General features: G+C 44.2%; 3 protein-coding genes and 1 long non-coding RNA gene across 19 annotated transcripts in view; 2 read left to right on the forward strand and 2 right to left on the reverse strand.

Moving 5' to 3' along the window:
• LOC122870258 (low affinity immunoglobulin gamma Fc region receptor III-like) overlaps positions 1–24,097 on the forward strand; it is a 1,099,642-nt gene that overhangs the window by 178,861 nt on the left and 896,684 nt on the right. The gene's annotated exons all lie outside the window — the stretch shown is intronic.
• Positions 1–24,097, reverse strand: part of LOC122870232 (neutral protease 2 homolog AFUB_070680-like) — a 109,429-nt gene that overhangs the window by 53,020 nt on the left and 32,312 nt on the right. Inside the window, exons 4-9 of one of the 5 annotated variants that reach the window (XM_044184273.1) lie at positions 8,238–8,544; positions 4,506–4,790; positions 4,043–4,300; positions 3,541–3,925; positions 2,757–2,812; positions 264–972 (exon numbers count right to left, since the gene is read on the reverse strand). The exons of 1 other annotated variant lie outside the window; for it this stretch is intronic. In XM_044184273.1, the coding sequence (XP_044040208.1) occupies positions 4,697–4,790; positions 8,238–8,544 (401 nt within the window). In that variant the 3' untranslated portion in view covers positions 264–972; positions 2,757–2,812; positions 3,541–3,925; positions 4,043–4,300; positions 4,506–4,696. Of the gene's footprint in view, positions 1–263; positions 973–2,168; positions 2,409–2,738; positions 2,813–3,540; positions 3,926–4,042; positions 4,301–4,505; positions 4,791–8,237; positions 8,545–19,919; positions 19,985–24,097 lie in introns of those variants that run through there. 3 more of the 5 variants (XM_044184272.1, XM_044184274.1, XM_044184279.1) reach the window with 3 other exon arrangements.
• On the forward strand, positions 12,007–21,928 carry LOC122870266. 12 transcript variants are annotated; one of them, XM_044184365.1, is made up of 4 exons: positions 12,007–13,836; positions 14,770–14,825; positions 20,925–21,284; positions 21,492–21,928. In XM_044184365.1, exons 1-4 carry the CDS (start codon positions 13,796–13,798, stop codon positions 21,773–21,775), a joined length of 741 nt encoding a protein of 246 aa, XP_044040300.1. In that variant the 5' UTR covers positions 12,007–13,795; the 3' UTR covers positions 21,776–21,928. The 12 variants fall into 12 exon arrangements, with proteins under 12 accessions (XP_044040300.1, XP_044040299.1, XP_044040298.1 ...); XM_044184364.1 differs by having other exon boundaries at positions 12,008–13,836; positions 14,770–14,843; positions 20,928–21,284; XM_044184363.1 differs by having other exon boundaries at positions 12,017–13,836; positions 14,770–14,843.
• Positions 16,917–19,411, reverse strand: LOC122870334. The gene is made up of 3 exons (XR_006376541.1): positions 19,274–19,411; positions 18,940–19,160; positions 16,917–16,931 (listed from the first exon to the last, which is right to left on the reverse strand). It is a non-coding gene; the product is annotated as an uncharacterized LOC122870334 (long non-coding RNA).

The following is a 24,097-nucleotide window of genomic DNA, read 5'->3' on the forward strand; positions in this document are numbered from 1 at the left end:
CTGTACCATTAAAGTGATGAACACATCAATGCATCAATAATTATAATTCAATAACATAACACACATTATTCTGAAATGGGCCATTCTGGATAATGAGTACTTTTACTTTTGTACTTTAAGTGTATTTTGTTGCTAATACTTTGTACTTTTACTTGTATTTCTGCACTGTGGTGTTACGTTTTTTACTTAAGTAAAAGTCCTTCTTCCACCATCCAGCAAGCCCTGAATGTACATTAAATGATCTGTACAATAACGACACCAAGTTATCAGACCTGCTGATACTTTAACAGCATCTTCACTTTAGTAGAACTCATAATAGAGCAATAATCTATACTCTGCATCAACAGTAATTGGCATTACAGTACTCTTCGTGGAGTTACAGTACATCTGACGTTTAAGTCAGCACATAATAACAAGAGATGACCAGAAATACAACCAGTGCCTGCACAAGTCATCCAGTTTAACATGAACCAAGATAACATCCTCACCAGCTTTAGAGTGAGCACTGCTATCAGCTTGGCCTGTTCTGTCTGTTACAGCAGGAACTAACAGCAGCGGGACCATTGAATCAAGTAACCATGAGGCAGAAATCACCACGAAACTCAGCTGGAGTGTTTTTGGATTTCTATCCATCACTTGGAAACGTGATGCTCTAACAGAAGAACCAGTTCTGTCTTCAGACTCCCATCTGGTGGATTTCTCTTCAGAGCAGCAGGGGGCAGCAGAAGTTTAAGAAAGCTGAAACATTTCACGTGTGTGTCACCGCACACAGCTTCTCGGTCCTACTGTCTCCGCTTCAGGTGGAGTGCAGTGCAGTATATGATGAAGTACAGCGACAGACAGCCAGTGCAGCTGCTGCTGCCGCTGCCAGTCCCAGTCCAACGTAGAGGCCGATTCTTCCCCGGCTCGCTGGTTTTGGTTTTGGTATCACAGGTTTGGGCTCGTCAGCTATTGTGTCTGTATGTGATTTATCTGAGGAGAAAACATTTCACAGAAAACTTAAAGTACACCACAAAGTATTTACTGTTAGGTGTGAAGGACAAAAAAGGTCCGCCAAGCACAAACATTGTTTTAAATAAAGTCAGTACAAGTGACAGGAAGGAATATCTTGTTTCTTCTAGTCCACGATTGTAGTTCTGATAATCAAGTCTGGTTCTTGTTCTACTCGATTTTCCTGCCTTTTCCGCTTCAGTCAACTACGTCACTTCCACTTTCCCACGCTGTGAAAATCCCTTTGATTCATTTCTGATGTCACCATATCTGGCCAATGATCTTTCTGCCTGCATTCTTCGAGCCAATCAGTCCTCAGAGGCTGTTCTTTAAGTATCACTGAGCTTCAGTCATTCTGTCTTTCAGATCTACGATTGTGCAACCCACCTCCACCTCCCCACCTCCACCTCCTCCACCTCCCCACCTCCAACCTGAAAGGTTCCATCTCGCTGCTGGAAATATTCACTACAGCACCACATGTGTATTAATCCGCAGCTGAAAATAGTGCCCCACAAATGCACTATTTCCTCCTGTTTGAGTAACTTTTGCTAAAAACTACAGTGGCCAGCTGTTTTAGGAAACTACTGAGCTTTTTTTTAAAAAATGAAAGTATATATTTATATTTTTAAAGATTTAGATCTTCAGTAGGAACAAATGGGCTGAGAGCTCCCGACAGGCAGGGGGATTCAGGAAGTGCTGAGAGACTGACTGATGTGATTTTTTGACAATGACAAAAATAAAGAATGTCACCAGACGTATCCTTGAACAGGTTTTCAAGACAGTCTGCCAACTAACAAACAGGACACATAATGTCTGCGTCTGAGGTAAATATGAAGACTGCTTCTTTTTGTAAACAACCCAAACTGTTATCAAAGTTCAATCTCTTGTCAAGATTCAATTTAACTAAAAGAGAAATAATCATTTCTAGACAACAAACATTTTAAGGTACATTTTTGCTTTTGTATCGACAGCTGATGGAATGTGTCCATGTGTTTTCACGTTCGCAAACATTAGACAAACTGTTATAAGCAGATATATATTTGACAACCTTGAGTCGACTTACCAGTGATGTTGAGTGAGAACTCTTTAATCTTCTTGCGAATTCAGTGGCCATTCTGCAGAGGTACGGGCCCGAGTCGTCAGTCCTGACTCTGGACAGATGAAGTCTGGCGCGCGTCCTGTACTGAGAGCGTCTTTGTCACACTGCACCCGTCCTGCAAACTGCTCATGCTGAGACTCCTCAACACTGTTGTCCAGATGATAAAACACCTTCAGCTCAGGTAACACAAACAAACAGTAGATCTTAAGTGAGGGGAGGGAAATGTTGGCTTTGGACGAGAAGCGCCATTCCACTGTGATGTTGTTGCTCTCCTCTGCCTGATAGGAGCTCTGTGTCACATTCACTACAAATGTTCCTGCTGAGGAGACAGAGAGGGAAAGTGAGGACCAGACAAAGGGACTACTTTAACATGTGAGCCTTTAAACTCCATCTAGAGATGTTGATGTATTCATATCAAAGCTGGGAGGCTGGTAAACAAAAAGTTCAGAGATACTACAGGAAAAAAAGCTGCATGATACCAACAATAAATACAACTCAAGCAAAACTTGAAGATAAAGGATCTTCCTGATGTTAATAAGGACTGTCTACTTTCTATAAAGAGTCCTGCAGATGTTTTCACTGACAGATTTAAAGATGGAGGTCTGAAGGCTGAAAGAGTATTTAGTCTTTTCTCTTTCTGGATAATAACTTGCAGGTGGAAACGAACCACAGACGCAGGAGGTCAGGGTGATGAGCAGCAGGATGCTGCAGGTCATCTTCTCCCTGTGAGAGGAGACAGAGGTGAAGAGTCAGAAACACACAAGGTCAAAGTTCAGTCGTCACATGTCTGAGAGGAAACATCTACAGTCTGTCTGCAGTCATTACAACACTCCTTTGTATTTATTATCCTGCTCATTGTTATAGGAACATAGGTGAGGAGGTGAGGGCAATCCAGGCCGACCTGGAGGTGAAGATCAGGGAGACCAAGGAGAAGTACAGGAGGAAGCTGGAGTGAAAACTCCAGCAGAACAACATGAGAGAGGTCTGGAGCAGCATGAAGACCATCACTGGCTTCAGACCGACTGGCAGCAGAGGAGCTGAAGGCAGCTTGGACAGGGCCAACAAACTGAATCTGTTCTTTAACAGACTCGACACACCGGCTCCTGCTCATCCCCCCTCTAACTCAGCTGCTGCCGGCCCTCAAGCTCCTCTGAGTCATCTGCCCTCCCCCCATGTTGGATATTCATGCAAAGAGCCTTGATATGGGCGGGCCGGTGCAAGCATCACAGCAGCCAGCAAAGTGAAACGGTGAATATTCAAAACATTATTATTAAATGTAGCACTGACAGGCTCCTTTATTCCAGAAGTTGCCTCTTACTCGGCTTTGTGAATTTGGCCCAGGACATAAACACATTGCGATCTCTGCAGCTCAGAGAAACATGCTGCATCGGTAAATCTGGAATATAAGCAGCTCTGAATGTAAAGGAACGAGAATGTAACTGCAAACAAACCTGAATTTAATTCAGTCACCATAGAAACACTCGGTGTGGTCCCCTTATTAACAACAGCAGACACAAACCAGCTGTTGCTGCAGCGGCCGCAGGATGGAAATGCTCGGCTTTCCTCTAACAGAAAGTTTCTTTATGTTTCATTGTAAAGATGATTTTCTGAGACTTACTGACAGACGATCATGCTGCTAAATGTCCTGTGGTTGGGGACATTTTTATGGCCCAGAGAAGCTGAAGAAATTCATCCAAATATTCCAGATACACATTTAGATTCTTGTGAGGAGACACAAAACTTCTGAACTGGAGCAGGTTTTCCAGGTCCAGATCCAAGTAGCTCAATAAAGAGCCGAACATAAAAACTTTGGGCCGGTTTGAATCGATTTTCAATCTGCGTCGATTTCAAATTAATCTGTTCGTCAGTCACGTGTGAACAAACAGTAAATGCAGCTCAGCTGAACACAAAACAACACAAACAGTAAATCATACAGCAGTTTTAGTTACTTACGTGTTTGAAGGTGAGCGAGCAGCTTTATGTCTGAACTTCATTATCAGTTCAACAGACGGACTGCTTCTCTACACAACACTAAAGGTTTCCGTGATGAAGAGGTAGTTAGTCAGACAGCTGATCTACGCGCTGCAACACAGTGAGCTGATATTTATACAGTTATCCTGCCAGCTGCAGCAGAGAAAAAGGAAGCGAACGAGCTGGCTCCTTTTAATGAAAGATGTCGGGGCGGAGCTGCTGTAAAGAGACCAAACACATCTGCATTGATGTGAAGAAAAAACATTTCAATAAAAAAGGAAACAAAATATCTACAACAGATGAAGATGTAACATATTTCCCAGATACTGCGAGAAGGAAGTGTAAAGATTGTGGATTGTGGTAGTCCAAAATACTTTTCCTCTCAGGTTCTTATTTATCCAAAAAGCTGCTGAACTGAAGAGAAAGTTCTACTGAATCAACTTACCAGTGACAATGAGTCTGCTTTTACCAAAGCTGCCACCATAAGTTGTGCTCACATCACACAGGTACTGCAAACGTCCTGCAAACTGTCCATCCTGAGACTCTGGGACCTCAACACCTTCATGTAGATGATACAGGACTGAGACGTTGTGATCAATAATCAGTTCACAGAAGATATTAAGGGAGTTTGAACTGTCAGGTTTGGTTGTGAACGTCCATTCCAGTGTGATGTTCTCGTTCTCCTCTGCCTGATAGGAGCTCTGTGTCACATTCACTACAAATGTTCCTGCTGAGGAGACAGAGAGGGAAAGTGAGGACCAGACAAAGGGACAACTTTAACATGTGAGCCTTTAAACTCCATCTAGAGATGTTGATGTATTCATATCAAAGCTGGGAGGCTGGTAAACAAAAAGTTCAAAGATACTACAGTAAAAAAAGATGCATGATACCAACAATAAATACAACTCAAGCAATACATGAAGATAAAGGATCTTCCTGATTTTAATCAGGAGTGTCTTTCTAATGCAACCGCAAGGGGGCACAAGCCAGTGTCTTCTTGTGCCAGTCCCAAGTCTGGATAAATGCAGAGGGTTGTGTCAGGAAGGGCATCCGACGTAAAACACATGCCAAATTAAAAATGCGAATCGTGAAAATTACTTCCATACCGGATCGGTCGGGGCCCGGGTTAACAACGACCGCCACCGGTGCTGTTGACCTACAGGGTACCGGTGGAAATTGGACTACTGTTGGTCAAAGACGAAGAAGGAGAGGAGGAAGGTGTGTTCGTAGGCAGAGAGAGAAGAGGAAAGCTAAGAATGTAGGACTGACAGTAGGGACTTTGAATGTTGGGACTATGACAGGGAAGGCTAGAGAGTTGACTGACATGATGCAGAGAAGGAAGGTGGACATACTGTGTGTCCAGGAGACCGGGTGGAAAGGTAGCAAGGCTAGAAGCTTAGGAGCAGGGTTCAAGTTGTTCTACCATGGGTCAGATCGGAAGAGAAACGGAGTAGGAGTTATCCTGAAAGAGGAGTTTGTGAGGAATGGTCTAGAGGTGAAAAGAGTATCAGACAGGTTGATGAGTCTGAAGCTGGATATTGAAGGGGTGATGTTCAACGTTGTGAGTGGTTATGCCCCACAGGTAGGACGTGAGTTAGAAGAGAAGGAGAAATTCTGGAGTGAGTTAGATGAAGTGATGCAGAGCATCCCCAGAGGTGAGAGAGTGGTGATTGGTGCAGATTTTAATGGGCATGTAGGCGAAGGGAACAGAGGTGATGAGAATGTGATGGGCAGGTTTGGTCTTCAGGACAGGAACGCAGAAGGACAGATGGTGGTAGACTTTGCAAAGAGGATGGAAGTGGCTGTAGTGAACACTTTCTTCCAGAAGAGGCAGGAACATAGGGTGACATAAGAGCGGAGGTAGAAGCACTCAGGTGGACTACATCTTGTGTAGACGTTGTAATCTGAAAGAGACCAGTGACTGTAAAGTAGTGGTAGGGGAGAGTGTAGCCAGACAACACAGGAAGGTAGTGTGTAAAATGTCTCTGGTGGTGAGGAAGATGAAGAGGACAAAGGCAGAGCAGAGGACGAAGTGGTGGAAGTTGAAAAAGGAAGAATGTCGTGTAGTTTTCAGGGAGGAGCTGAGACAGACTCTGGGTGGTCAGGAAGTGTTCCCAGATGACTGGACCACTACAGCTAATGTGATCAGGGAGACAGGTAGGAGGGTACTCGGTGTGTCATCTGGAAAGAGGAAAGCGGACAAGGAGACTTGGTGGTGGAACGAGGAAGTTCAGGAGTGTATACAGAGAAAGAGGTTAGCTAAGAAGAAGTGGGACACTGAGAGGACTGAAGAGAGTAGACAGGAGTACAGGGAGATGCAGCGTAAGGTGAAGGTAGAGGTGGCAAAGGCCAAACAAAGAGCATATGAGGACTTGTATGCTAGGTTGGACACTAAAGAGGGAGATGTGGATTTGTACAGGTTGGCCAGACGAAGAGATAGAGATGGGAAGGATGTGCAGGAGGTTAGGGTGATTAAAGATAAGGATGGAAATGTATTGACAGGTGCCAGGAGTGTGATGGGAAGATGGAAGGAGTACTTTGAAGAGTTGATGAATGAGGAAAATGAAAGGGAACAAAGAGTAGAAGAAGTGACTGGTGTGGAGCAGAAAGTAGCAAAGATTAGCAAGAGTGAAGTGAGGAGGACGTTGAAGAGGATGACGAGTGGAAAGGCAGTTGGTCCTGATGACATACCTGTGGAGGTATGGAAGTGTCTAGGAGAGGTTGCAGTAGAGTTTCTGACTAGTTTGTTTAACAAGATCTTGGAGAGTGAGAGGATGCCCGAGGAATGGAGGAGAAGTGTACTGGTGCCAATTTTTAAGAACAAGGGAGATGTGCAGAGCTGTGGCAGCTACAGAGGAATAAAGCTGATGAGCCATACAATGAAGTTGTGGGAAAGAGTAGTGGAAGCTAGGCTAATTGCAGAGGTGAGCATTTGTGAGCAGCAATATGGTTTCATGCCTAGAAAGAGTACAACAGATGCAGTATTTGCTTGGAGGATGCTGATGGAGAAGTACAGAGAAGGTCATAGGGAGTTGCATTGTGTCTTCGTAGATTTAGAGAAAGCGTATGACATGGTGCCAAGAGAGGAGCTGTGGTATTGTATGAGGAAGTCTGGAGTGGCAGAGAAGTATGTTAGAGTGGTGCAGGACATGTATGAGAGCTGTAAGACCGTGGTGAGGTGTGCTGTAGGTGTGACAGAGGAGTTCAAGGTGGAGGTGGGTCTGCATCAAGGATCGGCTCTGAGCCCCTTCTTGTTTGCTCTGGCGATGGACAGGCTGACAGGTGAGGTTAGACAGGATTCTCCATGGACTATGATGTTTGCAGATGACATTGTGATTTGTAGTGAGAGCAGGGATCGGGTGGAGGAAAATCTAGAGAGATGGAGGTCTGCTCTGGAAAACAGAGGAATGAAGCTTAGCCGCAGTAAGACAGAATACATGTGTGTCAATGAGAGGGACCCAGGTGGGACGGTGAGGTTACAGGGAGCAGAGGTGAAGAAGGTGCAGGACTTTAAGTACTTGGGGTCAACGGTTCAGAGCAATGGAGACTGTGGAAAAGAGGTGAAGAGGCGAGTGCAAGCAGGTTGGAATGGGTGGAGAAAAGTGTCAGGTGTGTTGTGTGATAAAAGAGTATCAGCAAGAATGAAAGGACAGGTGTTCAAGACGGTGGTGAGACCAGCGATGTTGTACAGCTTAGAGACAGCGGCGCTGAAGAAAAGACAAGAGGCAGAGCTGGAGGTAGCAGAGCTTAAGATGTTGAGGTTCTCTTTGGGAGTGACGAGGACGGACAGGATCAGGAATGAGTACATCAGAGGGACAGCTCATGTTAGACGTTTCGGAGATAAAGTCAGAGAGGCCAGATCGAGGTGGTTTGGACGTGTTCAGAGGAGAGACTGTGAATATATTGGCAGAAGGATGCTGAGGTTGGAGCTGCCAGGCAGGAGGTCTAGAGGATGACCAAAGAGGAGATTTATGGATGTAGTGAGAGAGGACATGAAGTTAATTGGTGTGAGTGAAGAGGATGCAGAGGACAGGGTTAGATGGAGGCACATGATTCGCTGTGGTGACCCCTGAAAGGGAACAGCCGAAAGGAAAAGAAGATGTGTGTGAAGCATCAAAGTTGTTGCTATTGCTACCTGCTGGTATGTTTGATGTGCTCTGATGGACAGTTTTATTACCTGCCAGCCAATGGGAAACTGGTATTTTCTGTGTCCGTGGTATAAAGTTGAATTCTAACAGTCTTGTCTCGTTTACATTGTTGATCAAACTGTTTCCTCTGATCCATCTGCTGATCTGCAGCTTGGCTCAGATCCATCACTGGAGACTGACTAGGTGGACTTTGTTCACCAGGCTGAAAGTGGCTGAATAAACAGTAACAAACACCCAGCACAGCTGCTGCTGCTGTCAGTCCCAGTCCACAGTAGAGGACGATCCTTCCCCGACTTTCTGAGTTTGGTCTCTCAGGTTCGGGCCAATCCCTCGCTGCTGTAAAGAGACCAAACACATCTGCCATTCATGTGAAGAAAAAACATTTCAATAAAAAAAGGAAACAAAATATCTACAACAGATGAAGATGTAACATATTTCCCAGATACTGCGAGAAGGAAGTGTAAAGATTGTGGATTGTGGTAGTCCAAAATACTTTTCCTCTCAGGTTCTTATTTATCCAAAAAAGCTGCTGAACTGAAGAGAAAGTTCTGCTGAATCAACTTACCAGTGACATTGAGTCTGCTTTTACCAATGCTGCCACCATAAGTTGTCCTCACTTCACACAGGTACAGGCCCGAGTCCTCAGTCCTGAGTCTGGACACATGAAGTCTGAGTCGTCCTTCTCTGAGGACGTCTCTGTCACACTGGACTCGTCCATAAACTGTCCATCCTGAGACTCTGGGACCTCAACACCTTCATGCAGATGATACAGGACTGAGACCTTGTGATCAATAATCAGTTCACATAAGATATTAAGGGAGTTTGAACTGTCAGGTTTGGTTGTGAACGTCCATTCCAGTGTGATGTTCTCGTTCTCCTCTGCCTGATAGGAGCTCTGTGTCACATTCACTACAAATGTTCCTGCTGAGGAGACAGAGAGGGAAAGTGAGGACCAGACAAAGGGACAACTTTAACATGTGAGCCTTTCAACTCCATCTAGAGATGTTGATGTATTCATATCAAAGCTGGGAGGCTGGAAAACAAAAAGTTCAAAGATACTACAGTAAAAAAAAAAAAAGCTGCATGATACCAACAATAAATACAACTCAAGCAAAACTTGAAGATAAAGGATCTTCCTGATTTTAATAAGGTCTGCTTTCTCTAAAGAGTCCTGCAGATGTTTTCACTGACAGATTTAAAGATGGAGGTCTGAAGGCTGAAAGAGTATTTAGTCTCTTCTCTTTCTGGATAATAACCTGCAGGTGGAAACGAACCACAGACGCAGGAGGTCAGGGTGATGAGCAGCAGGATGCTGCAGGTCATCTTCTCCCTGTGAGAGGAGACAGACGTGAAGAGTCAGAAACACACGAGGTCAAAGTTCAGTCGTCACATGTCTGAGAGGAAACATCTACAGTCTGTCTGCAGTCATTACAACACTCCTTTGTATTTATTCTCCTGCTCATTACACACAGCTGACCAGAGCACTTCCTGACTGGTAGCTGCTAATGCTAAGCTGCAGTCATGTGTTTCTGTCACAAGATGGCGCCAGTGCTTCAACTCTCCACCATCCAAATGAAAACAAAGAGCATTCAGCTTCACACAGGCTGGAATAAATCCACTAAGTGGCCAGAAGTATGGGGGTCCTCTGATGGGGCCAGACGAGGAGGAAGACGAGTGGGGCTGCAGGAATCTACTCGAAGAACTCCCATCCTGGCTTCTGCAGTCACTGCTGCAGTTATGTGCAGGGTTTCTTGCTGGGGAGCATTTCCCCCAATAGAAGAAATGTTTAAAGTTGGCTGCGTACTGGGGGTCTCTGTTTATTTGGAAGGAAGAATGATGCATGTATATTACAAAATACTAATTTATTTGATCAAGTATTGTCTGATATAATTTCAGACTTGCCATTTAGATTTATACTTCCTGAGCTCCTAACTCATGAAGGCGGAACGGTGACGTGTTATGGACAGGAATAGACACGTCAACTCTCCCCGAGTCTTTGTGCAAGTTTCGCAACAAACAGCAAATTCAAACTGCATGGTGAATTTCCTCAATCGCAGATCTTAAATGTAGCACTGACAGGCTCCTTTATTCCAGAAGTTGCCTCTTACTCGGCTTTGTGAATTTGGTCCAGGACATAAACACATTGCGATCTCTGCAGCTCAGAGAAACATGCTGCATCGGTAAATCTGGAATATAAGCAGCTCTGAATGTAAAGGAACGAGAATGTAACTGCAAACAAACCTGAATTTAATTCAGTCACCATAGAAACACTCGGTGTGGTCCCCTTATTAACAGCAGCAGACACAAACCAGCTGCTGCTGCACTTCCCTTTCCCCAAGGGACCGAGGAAGCAGTCCTCCCTCCTTTGTAACTGAAGGACCAGACTGCGAGATGGGGACAGCTGGTCTACGCGCTGCATCATAGCACAACACAACAACCAGATCCGAAAATCTGCAGTAGTTAGGTGTCGCGAACGAGCTGCCTCCTTTTAATGAACGATGAGACCCGCAGAACACGAAATCCAATCAGCACTTTACGAAAATAAACCCGCACAACCAGATCCAAAGTGTGAACTCTGCAGTCTTTGTCCTGCGCGGGTCTTTATCAGAAACTCCCGATTCATATGACCTACCTCCTCATCCTCACCTTGTTTCACAGTTTCATTAGAAGTCTTCGCACATAAAATATCTCTGAGTCTAAAATCATGAACTCTGCAGTTTTCAGAAGCAGCTTCTCTGCAGCGGCCGCAAGATTTAAATGCTCGGCTTTCCTCTAACAGAAAGTTTCTTTATGTTTCATTGTAAAGATGATTTTATGAGACTTACTGACAGACGATCATGCTGCTAAATGTCCTGTGGTTGGGGACATTTTTATGGCCCAGAGAAGCTGAAGAAATTCATCCAAATATTCCAGATACACATTTAGATTCTTGTGAGGAGACACAAAACCTGAACTCTGCAGTTTCAATCCTGGAGCAGGTTTTCCAGGTCCAGATCCAAGTAGCTCAATAAAGAACCGAACATAAAAACTTTGGTCGGTTTGAATCGATTTTCAATCTGCGCCGATTTCAAATGAATATGTTCATCAGTCACGTGTGAACAAACAGTAAATGCAGCTCAGCTGAACACAAAACAACACAAACAGTAAATCATACAGAAGTTTTAGTTACTTACGTGTTTGAAGGCGAGCGAGCAGCTTTATGTCTGAACTTCATTATCATCAACAGACGGACTGCTTCTCTGCACAACACTAAAGGTTTCCCGTGATGAAGAGGTAGTTTACATCTTTACTTCAGCTGTTAAGAGTTACGATGTAAGGACCCAAAAGCAGAACAGCGAGGTGGAGAGCTGGGTGGTTTTACCAGTGTGGATTTGCACACTGAGCACTCTTCCAGAGGGGCGGAGCAGGTGTAGTTACACAGACACAGGCCGTTAAGGACGGTTAGCAGATTACAAAACACATGGTGTCACACCCACCCACCCACACACACACACACACACACACACACACACACACACACACACACACTGGCTAACTGTGACATCAGCTCAGTGAAGGTGGTTTACCCGGGTTTTTTTTTACCTCTAACGCCCAAATGCTGCTTCACCTTCACTTCCACCTGAACAAAGTAACACAGTTACTGCAGTCCTTCAGGTCATGTGTGAAGAACTGGGGAGAGACACAGAAATCCCACGGACACAGAAAATACCAGTTTCCCATTGGCTGGCAGGTAATAAAACTGTCCATCAGAGCACATCAAACATACCAGCAGGTAACCATAGCAACAACTTTGGGAATACACAACATTTTCTGGTAAAGGTTTTGGCTGGGACATGAACAAGAAAGTGAAACAGTACAAATGAGATACTATAGTAGCCCTTTGTAAAAGAGAAATGAAAACCACAGTTAAGGAGAAGTTGAAGCAGCGAGAAGAGAGAACAGGAAGGTGGCTTTACAACAGTCAAAGGAAAGCCGGTGTGAAGAGGAAACTGTAATATCCAGGCTCCGGTTGGGCCACACAGGGTTAAACAGCACATTATGTAAAATAGGAAAGCATCACACAGGAAGATGCTCATTCTGGGACCAAGAAGAAACTGTGGGACATGTTGTGATTTACTGTCCAAAATATGACGCCGAGAGAAGAGAGCTGACCCTGAAGCTTAGAGAAATAAAGACCAGGTTTGATCTACGAGATCTTTCACAAACAAGTTCTGGAGAGAAGTGTTATCTGCTGTTGCTTCAGTATCTGAGGAGAACACGTCTCAGTTTATTGTCTTTATTTAATCATTAGTGAAGGGACAGCTAGAGTCCCGATCCACACTCCAGTCCAGCTGGTGGCGGTAACGCACCATAACGTTGGAAAGAAAAGGAAGAAGAGTAACTCAAGTGAATCCGGTCAGACGGTGAAGAAAGAGGAGAAGTATCTTGTCGGGATGGTCGCTGTGACACACACAGACGGCATCTTCAAGAATCCACATGAGGTCTGAAAGTCTGTAGGAGGAAAGCTCGGAGATGTCAGATCTGTCAGGATAACAGGAAGTGGGATGGTTCTCACTGACTGCCTGTCAAAGCGTCAGAGAGACACAGCTCTGAAGATTCATGCGTTTAGAGATCACAGCGGTGTGGACTGCTTCCTCCTCGGAGCAGAAGTGAAGAAGAAGGGGAGTAATAAAGTCAGATAAACATGCATTAGATAAAGCAGACGGTGGAGGCCGAGTCATGTCGGGAGGCTGAAGGTGTGTGTGAGGCAAGAAGGCTGACAAGATTCAGAAACGGGGAGGAGGAGGAGAGTAGCTCGGTGTGTTTGACGTTTGAGGAGGAGTTACCAGAGAGAGTGGATCTAGATCATGTGTGTTACAGGGTGAGGGAGCTCCTCTCAGGTGTTTCTGCTGTCAGGAATATGGACGAGTTGCTGCAGGATGAAGAGGAGGCAGGAGGTGTGGGAAGGATAACTGGAGAAAGAGCAAGCAAAGTGTCTGCACTGCGAAGGGAAACCACCATACGGGATCAGCACAGAGCCCAGAGAGAATTAAGGAAGTAAAAATGAATGAGATCAGAGCAGAAAGGGGATTGTCATACGCTGAAGCTGCTAAGAGAATGGAGAGAAACGGTGAAATGGTGCAAAAGGAAAAGGAGCAGAAAGGAAATGGAGATGAGCGGAACATCAGTATGGACAAGAAGCGATTTCTGGCATTTCTTGCCACGGTTATAAACTGTGCTGCTGGAATAAAGGGGGAGTCGGAAAGGATTAAGATGGCGCTGGACGCTGCAAGGAGGTTCCTGAATGCTGTGGACACATCTGGAGAGGATCCAGATGTTACACTGAGGGAAGGAGCTGCACCGGCTCAGACACTTGGGTCTGGGTTAGAGACTGGACTATGGCATGGGAGCACTTTAGGTGGACACTGTAAATAGTTTAAACTGTGAAGCTGTTAAAATCCAGTAGGTGGCGGTAATGAACAATTAGGGACGCCGAGCGCCATAAAACTCAACAGAAGAAGAAGAAGAAGAAGAAGAAGAAGAAGAAGAAGAAGAAGAAGAATGAACCATGAACATGTAGATCAGCTGTCCGTCTGTTGAACTGATAATGAAGTTCAGACATAAAGCTGCTCGCTCGCCTTCAAACACGTAAGTAACTAAAACTTCTGTATGATTTACTGTTTGTGTTGTTTTGTGTTCAGCTGAGCTGCATTTCCTGTTTGTTCACACGTGACTGACGAACAGATTAATTTGAAATCGACGCAGATTGAAAATCGATTCAAACCGGCCCAAAGTTTTTATGTTCGGCTCTTTATTGAGCTACTTGGATCTGGACCTGGAAAACCTGCTCCAGGATTGAAACTGCAGAGTTCAGAAGTTGTGTGTCTCCTCACAAGAATCTAAATGTGTATCTGGAATATTTGGATGAATTTATTCAGCTTCTCTGGGCCATAAAAATGTCCCCAACCACAGGACATTTAGCAGCATGATCGTCTGTCAGTAAGTCTCATAAAATCATCTTTACAATGAAACATAAAGAAACTTCCTGTTAGAGGAAAGCCGAGCATTTAAATCTTGCGCCTGTTTTCGTAAAGTGTGCTGATTGGATATCATGTTGTGTGGGCGGGGCTCTCATCGTTCATTCAAATGAGCCGACTGGTTCGCTGCTGCAGCTGATAGGATGACAATATCAACTCACTTTGTTGCAGCGCGTAAAATGGTTCGGGGCCGACACTTCACTACGGCAGCTGCTGGTGCATTTTTTACTGAGTCTTGAACTCTCCAGGTCCTGCAGCTCAGAGACTCTGAACCTGGATCCTCGTGCTGTTACATGTTTCCTGCTTATGGTGGAGAGTTGAAGCACTGGCGCCATCTTGTGACAGAAACACATGACTGCAGCTTAGCATTAGCAGCTACCAGTCAGGAAGTGCTCTGGTCAGCTGTGTGTGATGAGCAGGAGAATAAATACAAAGGAGTGTTGTAATGACTGCAGACAGACTGTAGATGTTTTCTCTCAGACATGTGACGACTGAACTTTGACCTCGTGTGTTTCTGACTCTTCACCTCTGTCTCCTCTCACAGGGAGAAGATGACCTGCAGCATCCTGCTGCTCATCACCCTGACCTCCTGCGTCTGTGGTTCGTTTCCACCTGCAGGTTATTATCCAGAAAGAGAAGAGACTAAATACTCTTTCAGCCTTCAGACCTCCATCTTTAAATCTGTCAGTGAAAACATCTGCAGGACTCTTTAGAGAAAGTACACACTCCTTATTAAAATCAGGAAGATCCTTTATCTTCAAGTATTGCTTGAGTTGTATTTATTGTTGGTATCATGCAGCTTTACTGTAGTATCTCTGAACTTTTTGTTTACCAGCCTCCCAGCTTTGATATGAATACATCAACATCTCTAGATGGAGTTTAAAGGCTCACATGTTAAAGTTGTCCCTTTGTCTGGTCCTCACTTTCCCTCTCTGTCTCCTCAGCAGGAGCATTTGTAGTGAATGTGACACAGAGCTCCTATCAGGCAGAGGAGAACGAGGACATCACACTGGAATGGACGTTCACAACCAAACCTGACAGTTCAAACTCCTTTTATATCTACTGTGAGCGGATTACTGATCTCAAGGTCTCAGTCCTGTATGATCTACAAGCTGGTGTTGAGGTCCCAGAGTCTCAGGATGGACAGTTTGCGGGACGAGTCCAGTGTGACAGAGACGTCCTCAGAGAAGGACGACTCAGACTTCATGTGTCCAGACTCAGGACTGAGGACTCGGGCCTGTACCTGTGTGACGTGAGCACAGCTTATGGTGGCAGCTTCAGTGAATGCAGACTCAATGTCACTGGTAAGTTGATTCAGCAGAACTTTCTCTTCAGTTCAGCAGCTTTTTTGGATAAATAAGAACCTGAGAGGAAAAGTATTTTGGACTACCACAATCCACAATCTTTACACTTCCTTCTCGCAGTATCTGGGAAATATGTTACATCTTCATCTGTTGTAGATATTTTGTTTTCTTTTTTTATTGAAATGTTTTTTCTTCACATGAATGGCAGATGTGTTTGGTCTCTTTACAGCAGCGAGGGATCGGCCCGAACCTGAGAGACCAAACACAGGAAGCTGGGGAATGATCGTCCTCTACTGTGGACTGGGACTGACAGCAGCAGCAGCAGCTGTGCTGGGTGTTTGTTACTGTTTATTCAGCCACTTTCAGCCTGGTGAACAAAGTTACAGATCACCAGATGGATCAGAGGAAAGAGTTTGATCAACAATGTAAATGTTAAGGACTGCATTTTTTCACCTACATAACGTTGGAAAAACTCAGGCACATCCTGTCTCAAAATGATGCCGAAAAACTAGTGCATGCATTTGTTACTTCTAGGTTGGACTAGTGCAATTCCTTATTATCCGGCTGCCCGAATAAGTCCCTTAAGACTCTCCAGTTGATCCAGAATGCTGTGACAAGTGTACTGACAAGAACTAGGAAAAGAGATCATATTTCTCCAATATTAGCTTCTCTGCACTGGCTCCCTGTAAAATCCAGACTATAATTTAAAATCCTTCTCTTCACCTACAAAGCTCTTAATGGTCAGGCACCATCGTATCTTAAAGATCTCATAATACCTTATTACCCGACTAGAGCACTGCGCTCCCAGGATGCAGGCTTACTTGTGGTTCCTAGAGTCTCCAAAGTAGAACGGGAGCCAGAGCCTTCAGTTATCAAGCTCCTCTCCTGTGGAATCAGATCCCAATGTGGGTTCGGGAGGCCGACACCATCTCCACCTTTAAGAGTAAGTTTAAGACTTTCCTCTTTGATAAAGCTTATAGTTAGGGCTGGCTCAGGTGAGCCCTGAACCGTCCCTTAGTTATGCTGCTATAGTCAGTCTCTCTCTCTCTCTCTGAAAACCTAACATGGCAGCGGTGGATGGGCCGCCCACCATTGAGTCTGGTTCTGCTCAAGGTTTCTGTCTCTTAAAGGAAGTTTTTCCTTGCCACTGTCGCCAAGTGCTTGCTCGTGGTGGGATTTGTTGGGTCTCTGTAAATAATATTATATAGAGTACGGTGTAGACCTGCTCTATAGGAAAAGTGCAATGAAACAACTTCTGTTAAGAATTGGCGCTACATAAATAAAATTGAATTGAATACCAACAACCTACCTGCTGGTGAGTCTGTGTCTGTCAGCTGCTCCACATGAACTCCTCCACCACGAGGACAAGTGAGGACGCAGGTTTCTGTCAGTTTTCCTAATGCTGTTCAGGTCAAAAGAGGAAGTAACTAACAAAGATCTGTTCAAGGGAAGAAGAACTAAACAAAACCCAACTCCACTGATGGTCATATAGCTGCACTGTGGACATCAAGTTCATGTCCTCACTATTGTTTCTGGGAGTTTAGAGGTTAAACGTTTACATCCTACAGTTGCACACAAATGATACTTGCTGAGTTTACAGGCTGATTCTGACATTTTCAGCCTCAGTTTGTCATTACATTAAAAACAACAACAACAATAATAATAATAATAATAATAATAATAACAGCCTTTTCTTATTTCTAAGAAGTCTATTGGCCAGCTGATTAAATGTGAACATATCTCAGCTCCAGTAACGAGATGCTTCAGTGTTGTCTTGAGCCACTTGCACAGTTTTCAGAGTCCATTAGCAGCTACATTCACCAGCTTTATCTGACGGAGGACCTCGCCTCCCTGAACACCAAAGATGGAGCTGTTGGCAGCCAGATGGGAGCTTCGTGGCACCAGCGACCCCTGCCTGAGCTGAGAAGCCTGTCTACAGGCTGCACAGCCATCCTGCCGTCATCATGAAGTGTTAACGGGGACGTTCAAAGGTCTTATCATAAACAGCAGAAACAATGTTTTTTCTGCATTACAGTTTTTCTCAACTGATTAAACACTAAAACCCATTGGCTGAACAAAGTTCTCAGTTGCCTGACGCCATTTAGCTGATGGTGCAGTCAGTTGTCAACACCTTAAACCATTTCACACGGTAAAACACAGTTTGCAGATCTCACTTAGACTTTTCAGCAAAACTCTAAACCCATTCTGCGCTCTAATGCACGTGTCGTCCATACTGGTGAACACAAGTGGCAACAATCAAATACAAATAGAGAACACATGTCATTGATTGAACACAACCACTCAAAACTGATGGAACCTGTTTCGAATGATGTGACACAACCAATATCAGCCTAACTGCTTTGATTTCTGCCCCTTTAGTATCGTATACTGTAGTACAGCGCATTGTAGGCTGTATCCTGTACAATGAACGAATTGTATGGCCCTGAACATTGTGCTTTCCATTTGTTAACAGCACTGACTGCTCAGTAGATTTTGACTGGTTGCAGGTTCATATCAACAAAGAAGAAGATTTAAAGTACCACAGAGACAGAGGACCAGTTTGTGAGACGCAGGGTACAGGACTGTAAAACAGGGGTACACGGAGGAGGAAGAACAAAAACTTGGTCAGAAAATGGAGCAAGGTTTCAGAAATTGTGTTTTAGCAATTGAGAAAAACTGTAATAGGATCAACAACTGAGGTTTTAACGGGTTTCAATGGGGGACAAAAATGTCCTTCAGCCGGGTAGATGTGCTGCATGGTCTTGATTGGTGGATGGAGAACAGGTGAGTCAGATTGGAGGTTCACCGGAGGCCACGCCCCACCAGCACACACATACACAGGAGTGTCTGTTCCTAACAGGGGACAAACAGACAGAGACCAGCAGCTGGACCAGGACACCCCCTGACTGTTCTTCTAGTGCCACCATAAACTTGACAGTCATGGTTTTGTGTGAAATGTCTCAAAGCAGCGCTGTGCATCAGTACAGCCTCACAGGGGCGTTAGCATGGCTGCAGTCTTGTTACATGTGTGACTACAAATGTCCAGCAGGTTTACAGGAAGAAAAAAGTAAAGCAGTCTTAAGAATGGGGGAAATGAGCTCTTAACACCAGATGTCGGGAAAACATCCTGACTTCACCACTGCTCCCTGCATCTCTGGGGAGCTGCATTTGAGCATTTAGTTGTTAATGCTGTCTGGACCACAAGCTTTTCTCGGCTGGAGACACTTTGTCTGTGGGGTCACTTCTTCCCATGTAATCAGGAAATCAAAGGGTTTTTGGTTGTGATTAATTATTTCATCTAATGTTTGTAAAATGTGCTCTCCCCTGCCAGCCAATGTGCTCTGTTTGTAAAATGGGCTCTTTTTATTGCTGTTAAATGTTGTGGTGAATCATTATGGCTGGTGACTTACCCATAACTGCAGTAAAGAAACACTCCCACTTCACATTTTCTTTAAACACTTTCATATTTGCTTGTTTAATACCCCCTTTACATCTCACTTCACTGAGGCTTTGTTTTTCTCAGGTTCCTGAAAACTGCGTCGACACTCTTTTGGGTCAGTCAGTTGTAAGATTTATCTGCAGCCGGTCTGCTCTGTCCAGCATGCTGTCTGGCCACCTGGTGGAGTTTATACTGGTCCAAGTGAAATAAAATAAAATCAGCTTCATAATACACTCAGGTCTTCTACATTCAGAAATCTCCCAGTGGACTGAGAACACTAACTGAGTGTCGTCACATCTCATTACCTTCTCATCATTCGTCGTTAGAGGAAAGCCGAGCATTTCCATCCTGCGGCCGCTGCAGAGAAGCTGCTTCTGAAAACTGCAGAGTTCATGATTTTAGACTCAGAGATATTTTATGTGCGAAGACTAATAATGAAACTGGGGAACACGGTGAGGATGAGGAGGTAGATTACGTCATATGAATCGGAGAGTTTCTGAGAAAGACCCGCAGAACAAAGGGCGGAGCTCAGTTGGTTGTGCTGGTTTGTTTTCGTAAAGTGCTGATTGGATGTCGTGTTCTGCAGGGCGGGACTAACATCGGTCACTATAAAGGAAACAGCTCGTCCGCTTTATGACTCATCTCTGCTGCATCAGTCAGGATGACGGTATATAAATATGAACTCACTGTGTTGCAGCGCGTAGACCAGCTGTCCCCGTCTCGGGGTCTGGTCCTTCAGTTCTGCAGGAGGAAGGACTGCTTCCTCGGTCCCTTGGGGAAAGGGAAGTGCAGCCTCTGTAGACCTGTTCAATGCGGAGTCATTAAAGGAACTCTGTCTTATTTCAGATCAAAGATCTGCGGCCGGTTCGCTCAATAACGAGACAATTCAACAGCAGCAGCTTTCATGGGATTCACTGAGAGGAAGCCGGATCATCCTAAAACCTGATCCACCTCAAAAGCAGCTCCATGTGCCGTCAAACAGCAGCAGGGACAGCTGCACGTGCAGGAAGAAGAACCTCGTATGTCCATGTGATGTTACAGGTCCCTTCTTCTTCAGCTGGCTTTTTACTCCACGGAGACACTTTAAAGATGAAGCTCGCAGATCAGCCTGGATAGTGGGACGCGTTGTTACCGCGAGATCTGACAGCAGCATCCGCTGGTTTGTGTCTGCTGCTGTTAATAAGGGGACCACACCGAGTGTTTCTATGGTGACTGAATTAAATTCAGGTTTGTTTGCAGTTACATTCTCGTTCCTTTACATTCAGAGCTGCTTATATTCCAGATTTACCGATGCAGCATGTTTCTCTGAGCTGCAGAGATCGCAATGTGTTTATGTCCTGGGCCAAATTCACAAAGCCGAGTAAGAGGCAACTTCTGGAATAAAGGAGCCTGTCAGTGCTACATTTAATAATAATGTTTCGAATATTCATAAATAAATACAAAGGAGTGTTGTAATGACTGCAGACAGACTGTAGAGGTTTCCTCTCAGACATGTGACGACTGAACTTTGACCTCGTGTGTTTCTGACTCTTCACCTCTGTCTCCTCTCACAGGGAGAAGATGACCTGCAGCATCCTGCTGCTCATCACCCTGACCTCCTGCGTCTGTGGTTCGTTTCCACCTGCAGGTTATTATCCAGAAAGAGAAAAGACTAAATACTCTTTCAGCCTTCAGACCTCCATCTTTAAATCTGTCAGTGAAAACATCTGCAGGACTCTTTAGAGAAAGTAGACAGTCCTTATTAAAATCAGGAAGATCCTTTATCTTCAAGTTTTGCTTGAGTTGTATTTATTGTTGGTATCATGCAGCTTTTTTACTGTAGTATCTCTGAACTTTTTGTTTACCAGCCTCCCAGCTTTGATATGAATACATCAACATCTCTAGATGGAGTTTAAAGGCTCACATGTTAAATTTGTCCCTTTGTCTGGTCCTCACTTTCCCTCTCTGTCTCCTCAGCAGGAACATTTGTAGTGAATGTGACACAGAGCTCCTATCAGGCAGAGGAGAACGAGGACATCACACTGGAATGGACGTTCACAACCAAACCTGATAGTTCAAACTCCCTTAATATCTTCTGTGACCTGATTACTGATCACAAGGTCTCAGTCCTGTATCATCTGCATGAAGGTGTTGAGGTCCCAGAGTCTCAGGATGGACAGTTTGCAGGACGAGTCCAGTGTGACAGAGACGTCCTCAGAGAAGGACGACTCAGACTTCATGTGTCCAGACTCAGGACTGAGGACTCGGGCCTGTACCTGTGTGACGTGAACACAAATTATGGTGGCCGTGTTGGTAAAAGCAGACTCAATGTCACTGGTAAGTTGATTCAGCAGAACTTTCTCTTCAGTTCAGCAGCTTTTTTGAATAAATAAGAACCTGAGAGGAAAAGTATTTTGGACTACCACAATCCACAATCTTTACACTTCCTTCTCGCAGTATCTGGGAAATATGTTACATCTTCATCTGTTGTAGATATTTTGTTTCCTTTTTTATTGAAATGTTTTTTCTTCACATGAATGGCAGATGTGTTTGGTCTCTTTACAGCAGCGAGGGATCGGCCCGAACCTGAGAGACCAAACACAGGAAGTCGGGGAATGATCGTCCTCTACTGTGCACTGGGACTGACAGCAGCAGCAGCAGCAGCAGCTGTGCTGGGTGTTTGTTACTGTTTATTCAGACGCTTTCAACCTGGTGAACAAAGTCCACCCAGTCAGTCTCAGCCTGGTGAACAGAAGATTGCTGCTCAGTCCAGTGATGGATCTGAGCAAAGTTACACATCAGCAGATGGCTCAGAGGAAACAGTTTGATCAACAATGTAAACGAGACAAGACTGTTAGAATTCAACTTTATACCACGGACACAGAAAATACCAGTTTCCCATTGGCTGGCAGGTAATAAAACTGTCCATCAGAGCACATCAAACATACCAGCAGGTAACCATAGCAACAACTTTGATGCTTCACACACATCACATGAGTAAAATGACAACAAACAAAGTGTAAAAGCTGCTAATGATGAAAACACACGCTGCCTTTATATTCTTCAGTAAGTGGCCGTGGTATAAGAGTCATAGTACACAGCTGATATACAAAATAATGGACCTGATGGAGGAAACGCTGTTCTTCACCTTTACGCTGTGCAGTGTTTTGATTGGACGCCTCATCACACTCTGTCACTTATCAGACAGACCTGAAATCTGCACAGTTTCTTCCTTGTATAATATGTAAATATGCTAATCTGGGATAATATTTATTTTTTAACGTTTTTTGTTTAAAGCTGTATGTGATGTGTAATGTTCCTTCTGCATTAATGACTAGAATATGGAAAGACACAGCCAAGAGATGTATTTGTGTATTTTTCATGCATCTGTTTCTTGAAAATATATAATGAAAAATAAAAAAAGGAATACTCTGGCAAAAATGGAAACAGCAAAGTTTTTATTTATTTATTTTTATTCCAAAGAGATTAATTAGAAAATTAATAATTTACTTTTTTAACTTTAGCAAATACAAATCTTAAACACTTGTCAATACAAATAAGGCTCATAAAATGAAGTGCATAAAACTGAATAGATTAACATGTGATCCAGTGATGATAAAACACAGTATAAAAGTCTATATTTACAGATATATATGTATTCATATGTAGATATTTACAGACATGCTGATGATGTTTTTGTTTTTAAAGCTACACAATAGTTTAGCAGCTGACTGTAACATACAACCAGCGGTGGAAAGTAACTCAGTGCATTTCTTCAAGTTCTGTACTTCATTCCAATTTCATTTTATGCTACTTTATACTTCTACTCCTTGGTGAAATTCACGCTCAGTATGTATAGTAAAAATAAGCTCCACCTTTACTAGCTGTACCATTAAAGTGATGAACACATTAATGCATCAATAATTATAATTCAATAACATAACACACATTATTCTGAAATTGGCCATTCTGCATAATCAGTACTTTTACTTTTTGTACTTTAAGTGTATTTTGTTGCTAATACTTTGTACTTTTACTTGTATTTCTGCACTGTGGTGTTACGTTTTTTACTTAAGTAAAAGTCCTTCTTCCACCATCCAGCAAGCCCTGAATGTACATTAAATGATCTGTACAATAACGACCCGTCCCTGACTCAACAACCTGGCCTCAGGTAAGTGCTCACCTTTACAGACATACGTGCACGCGCACCTGCTCCCGTGAGCTCCGCCCCCTCAGCACCAGACCAACACACACACACATGCAGCAAACACACAGTGCACCCATGTTCTGTCTCCTACACACCAGCCCCTAATTATTATGTCCCACATAATAATTCACATTCCATATGCATAATAGGAGACATACAACAATTGCCAAAGAACACATCCCAATTCATTAGCTGTAATAGATCATTAATAGTCCATAAATAGATCCACTCTGGCAATAGTCCTTCTGGTCAACTTTGTGACCAAATAGTCCACAGTCTAGTGGTCAGAGTCAAACTGTCCCAATGTCCATTAGTCCAAGAACAGAGTTCAGAATAAACAGTCTACCCAGAGGCCAGCATCGTCCTTATGCTGCCTCCTCAGACTCCAGCAACAGACAGACCTTGGTGATGGGTCTGTCCAAGCAGCTGCTTTTGGTCTTGATACGGACTTGGCCTTTTCGATCCGGAAACGTTTGCAATATGCGTCCCAAAATCCATGAATTTCTAGGCGCTGTACTGTCCATCAGAAGAACTAAATCTCCTGAGACGAGGTTCTTCTGGACTCCAGTCCATCTCTGTCGCTCCTGTAACAGAGGTAGATACTCCTTTGTCCAGCGCTTCCAAAACAGATCAGACATGTACTGTACTTGTTTCCATCTCCTCTGCACGTACAGGTCTGTTGCTTGGAGCTCTCCAGGTGGCAGTGAGGGCTGGCCTTTGAGCACTAACAGATGGTTTGGCGTTAGTGCTTCCAGGTCGTCTGGATCCGTGGATGCTTTGGTTATGGGCCGGCTGTTAATAATGGCCTCGACTTCACAGAGAACTGTATGAAGGCCCTCCTCATCCAGACGCTGTACTTTGAGGGTGAAGTTCAGGACCTTCCTCACAGACCTGATCAGCCTCTCCCACGTTCCTCCATGATGTGATCCAGCAGGTGGGTTAA

Source organism: Siniperca chuatsi, linkage group LG22, assembly GCF_020085105.1.
Source record: "Siniperca chuatsi isolate FFG_IHB_CAS linkage group LG22, ASM2008510v1, whole genome shotgun sequence".
In the NCBI taxonomy this organism is placed as follows: domain Eukaryota; kingdom Metazoa; phylum Chordata; class Actinopteri; order Centrarchiformes; family Sinipercidae; genus Siniperca; species Siniperca chuatsi.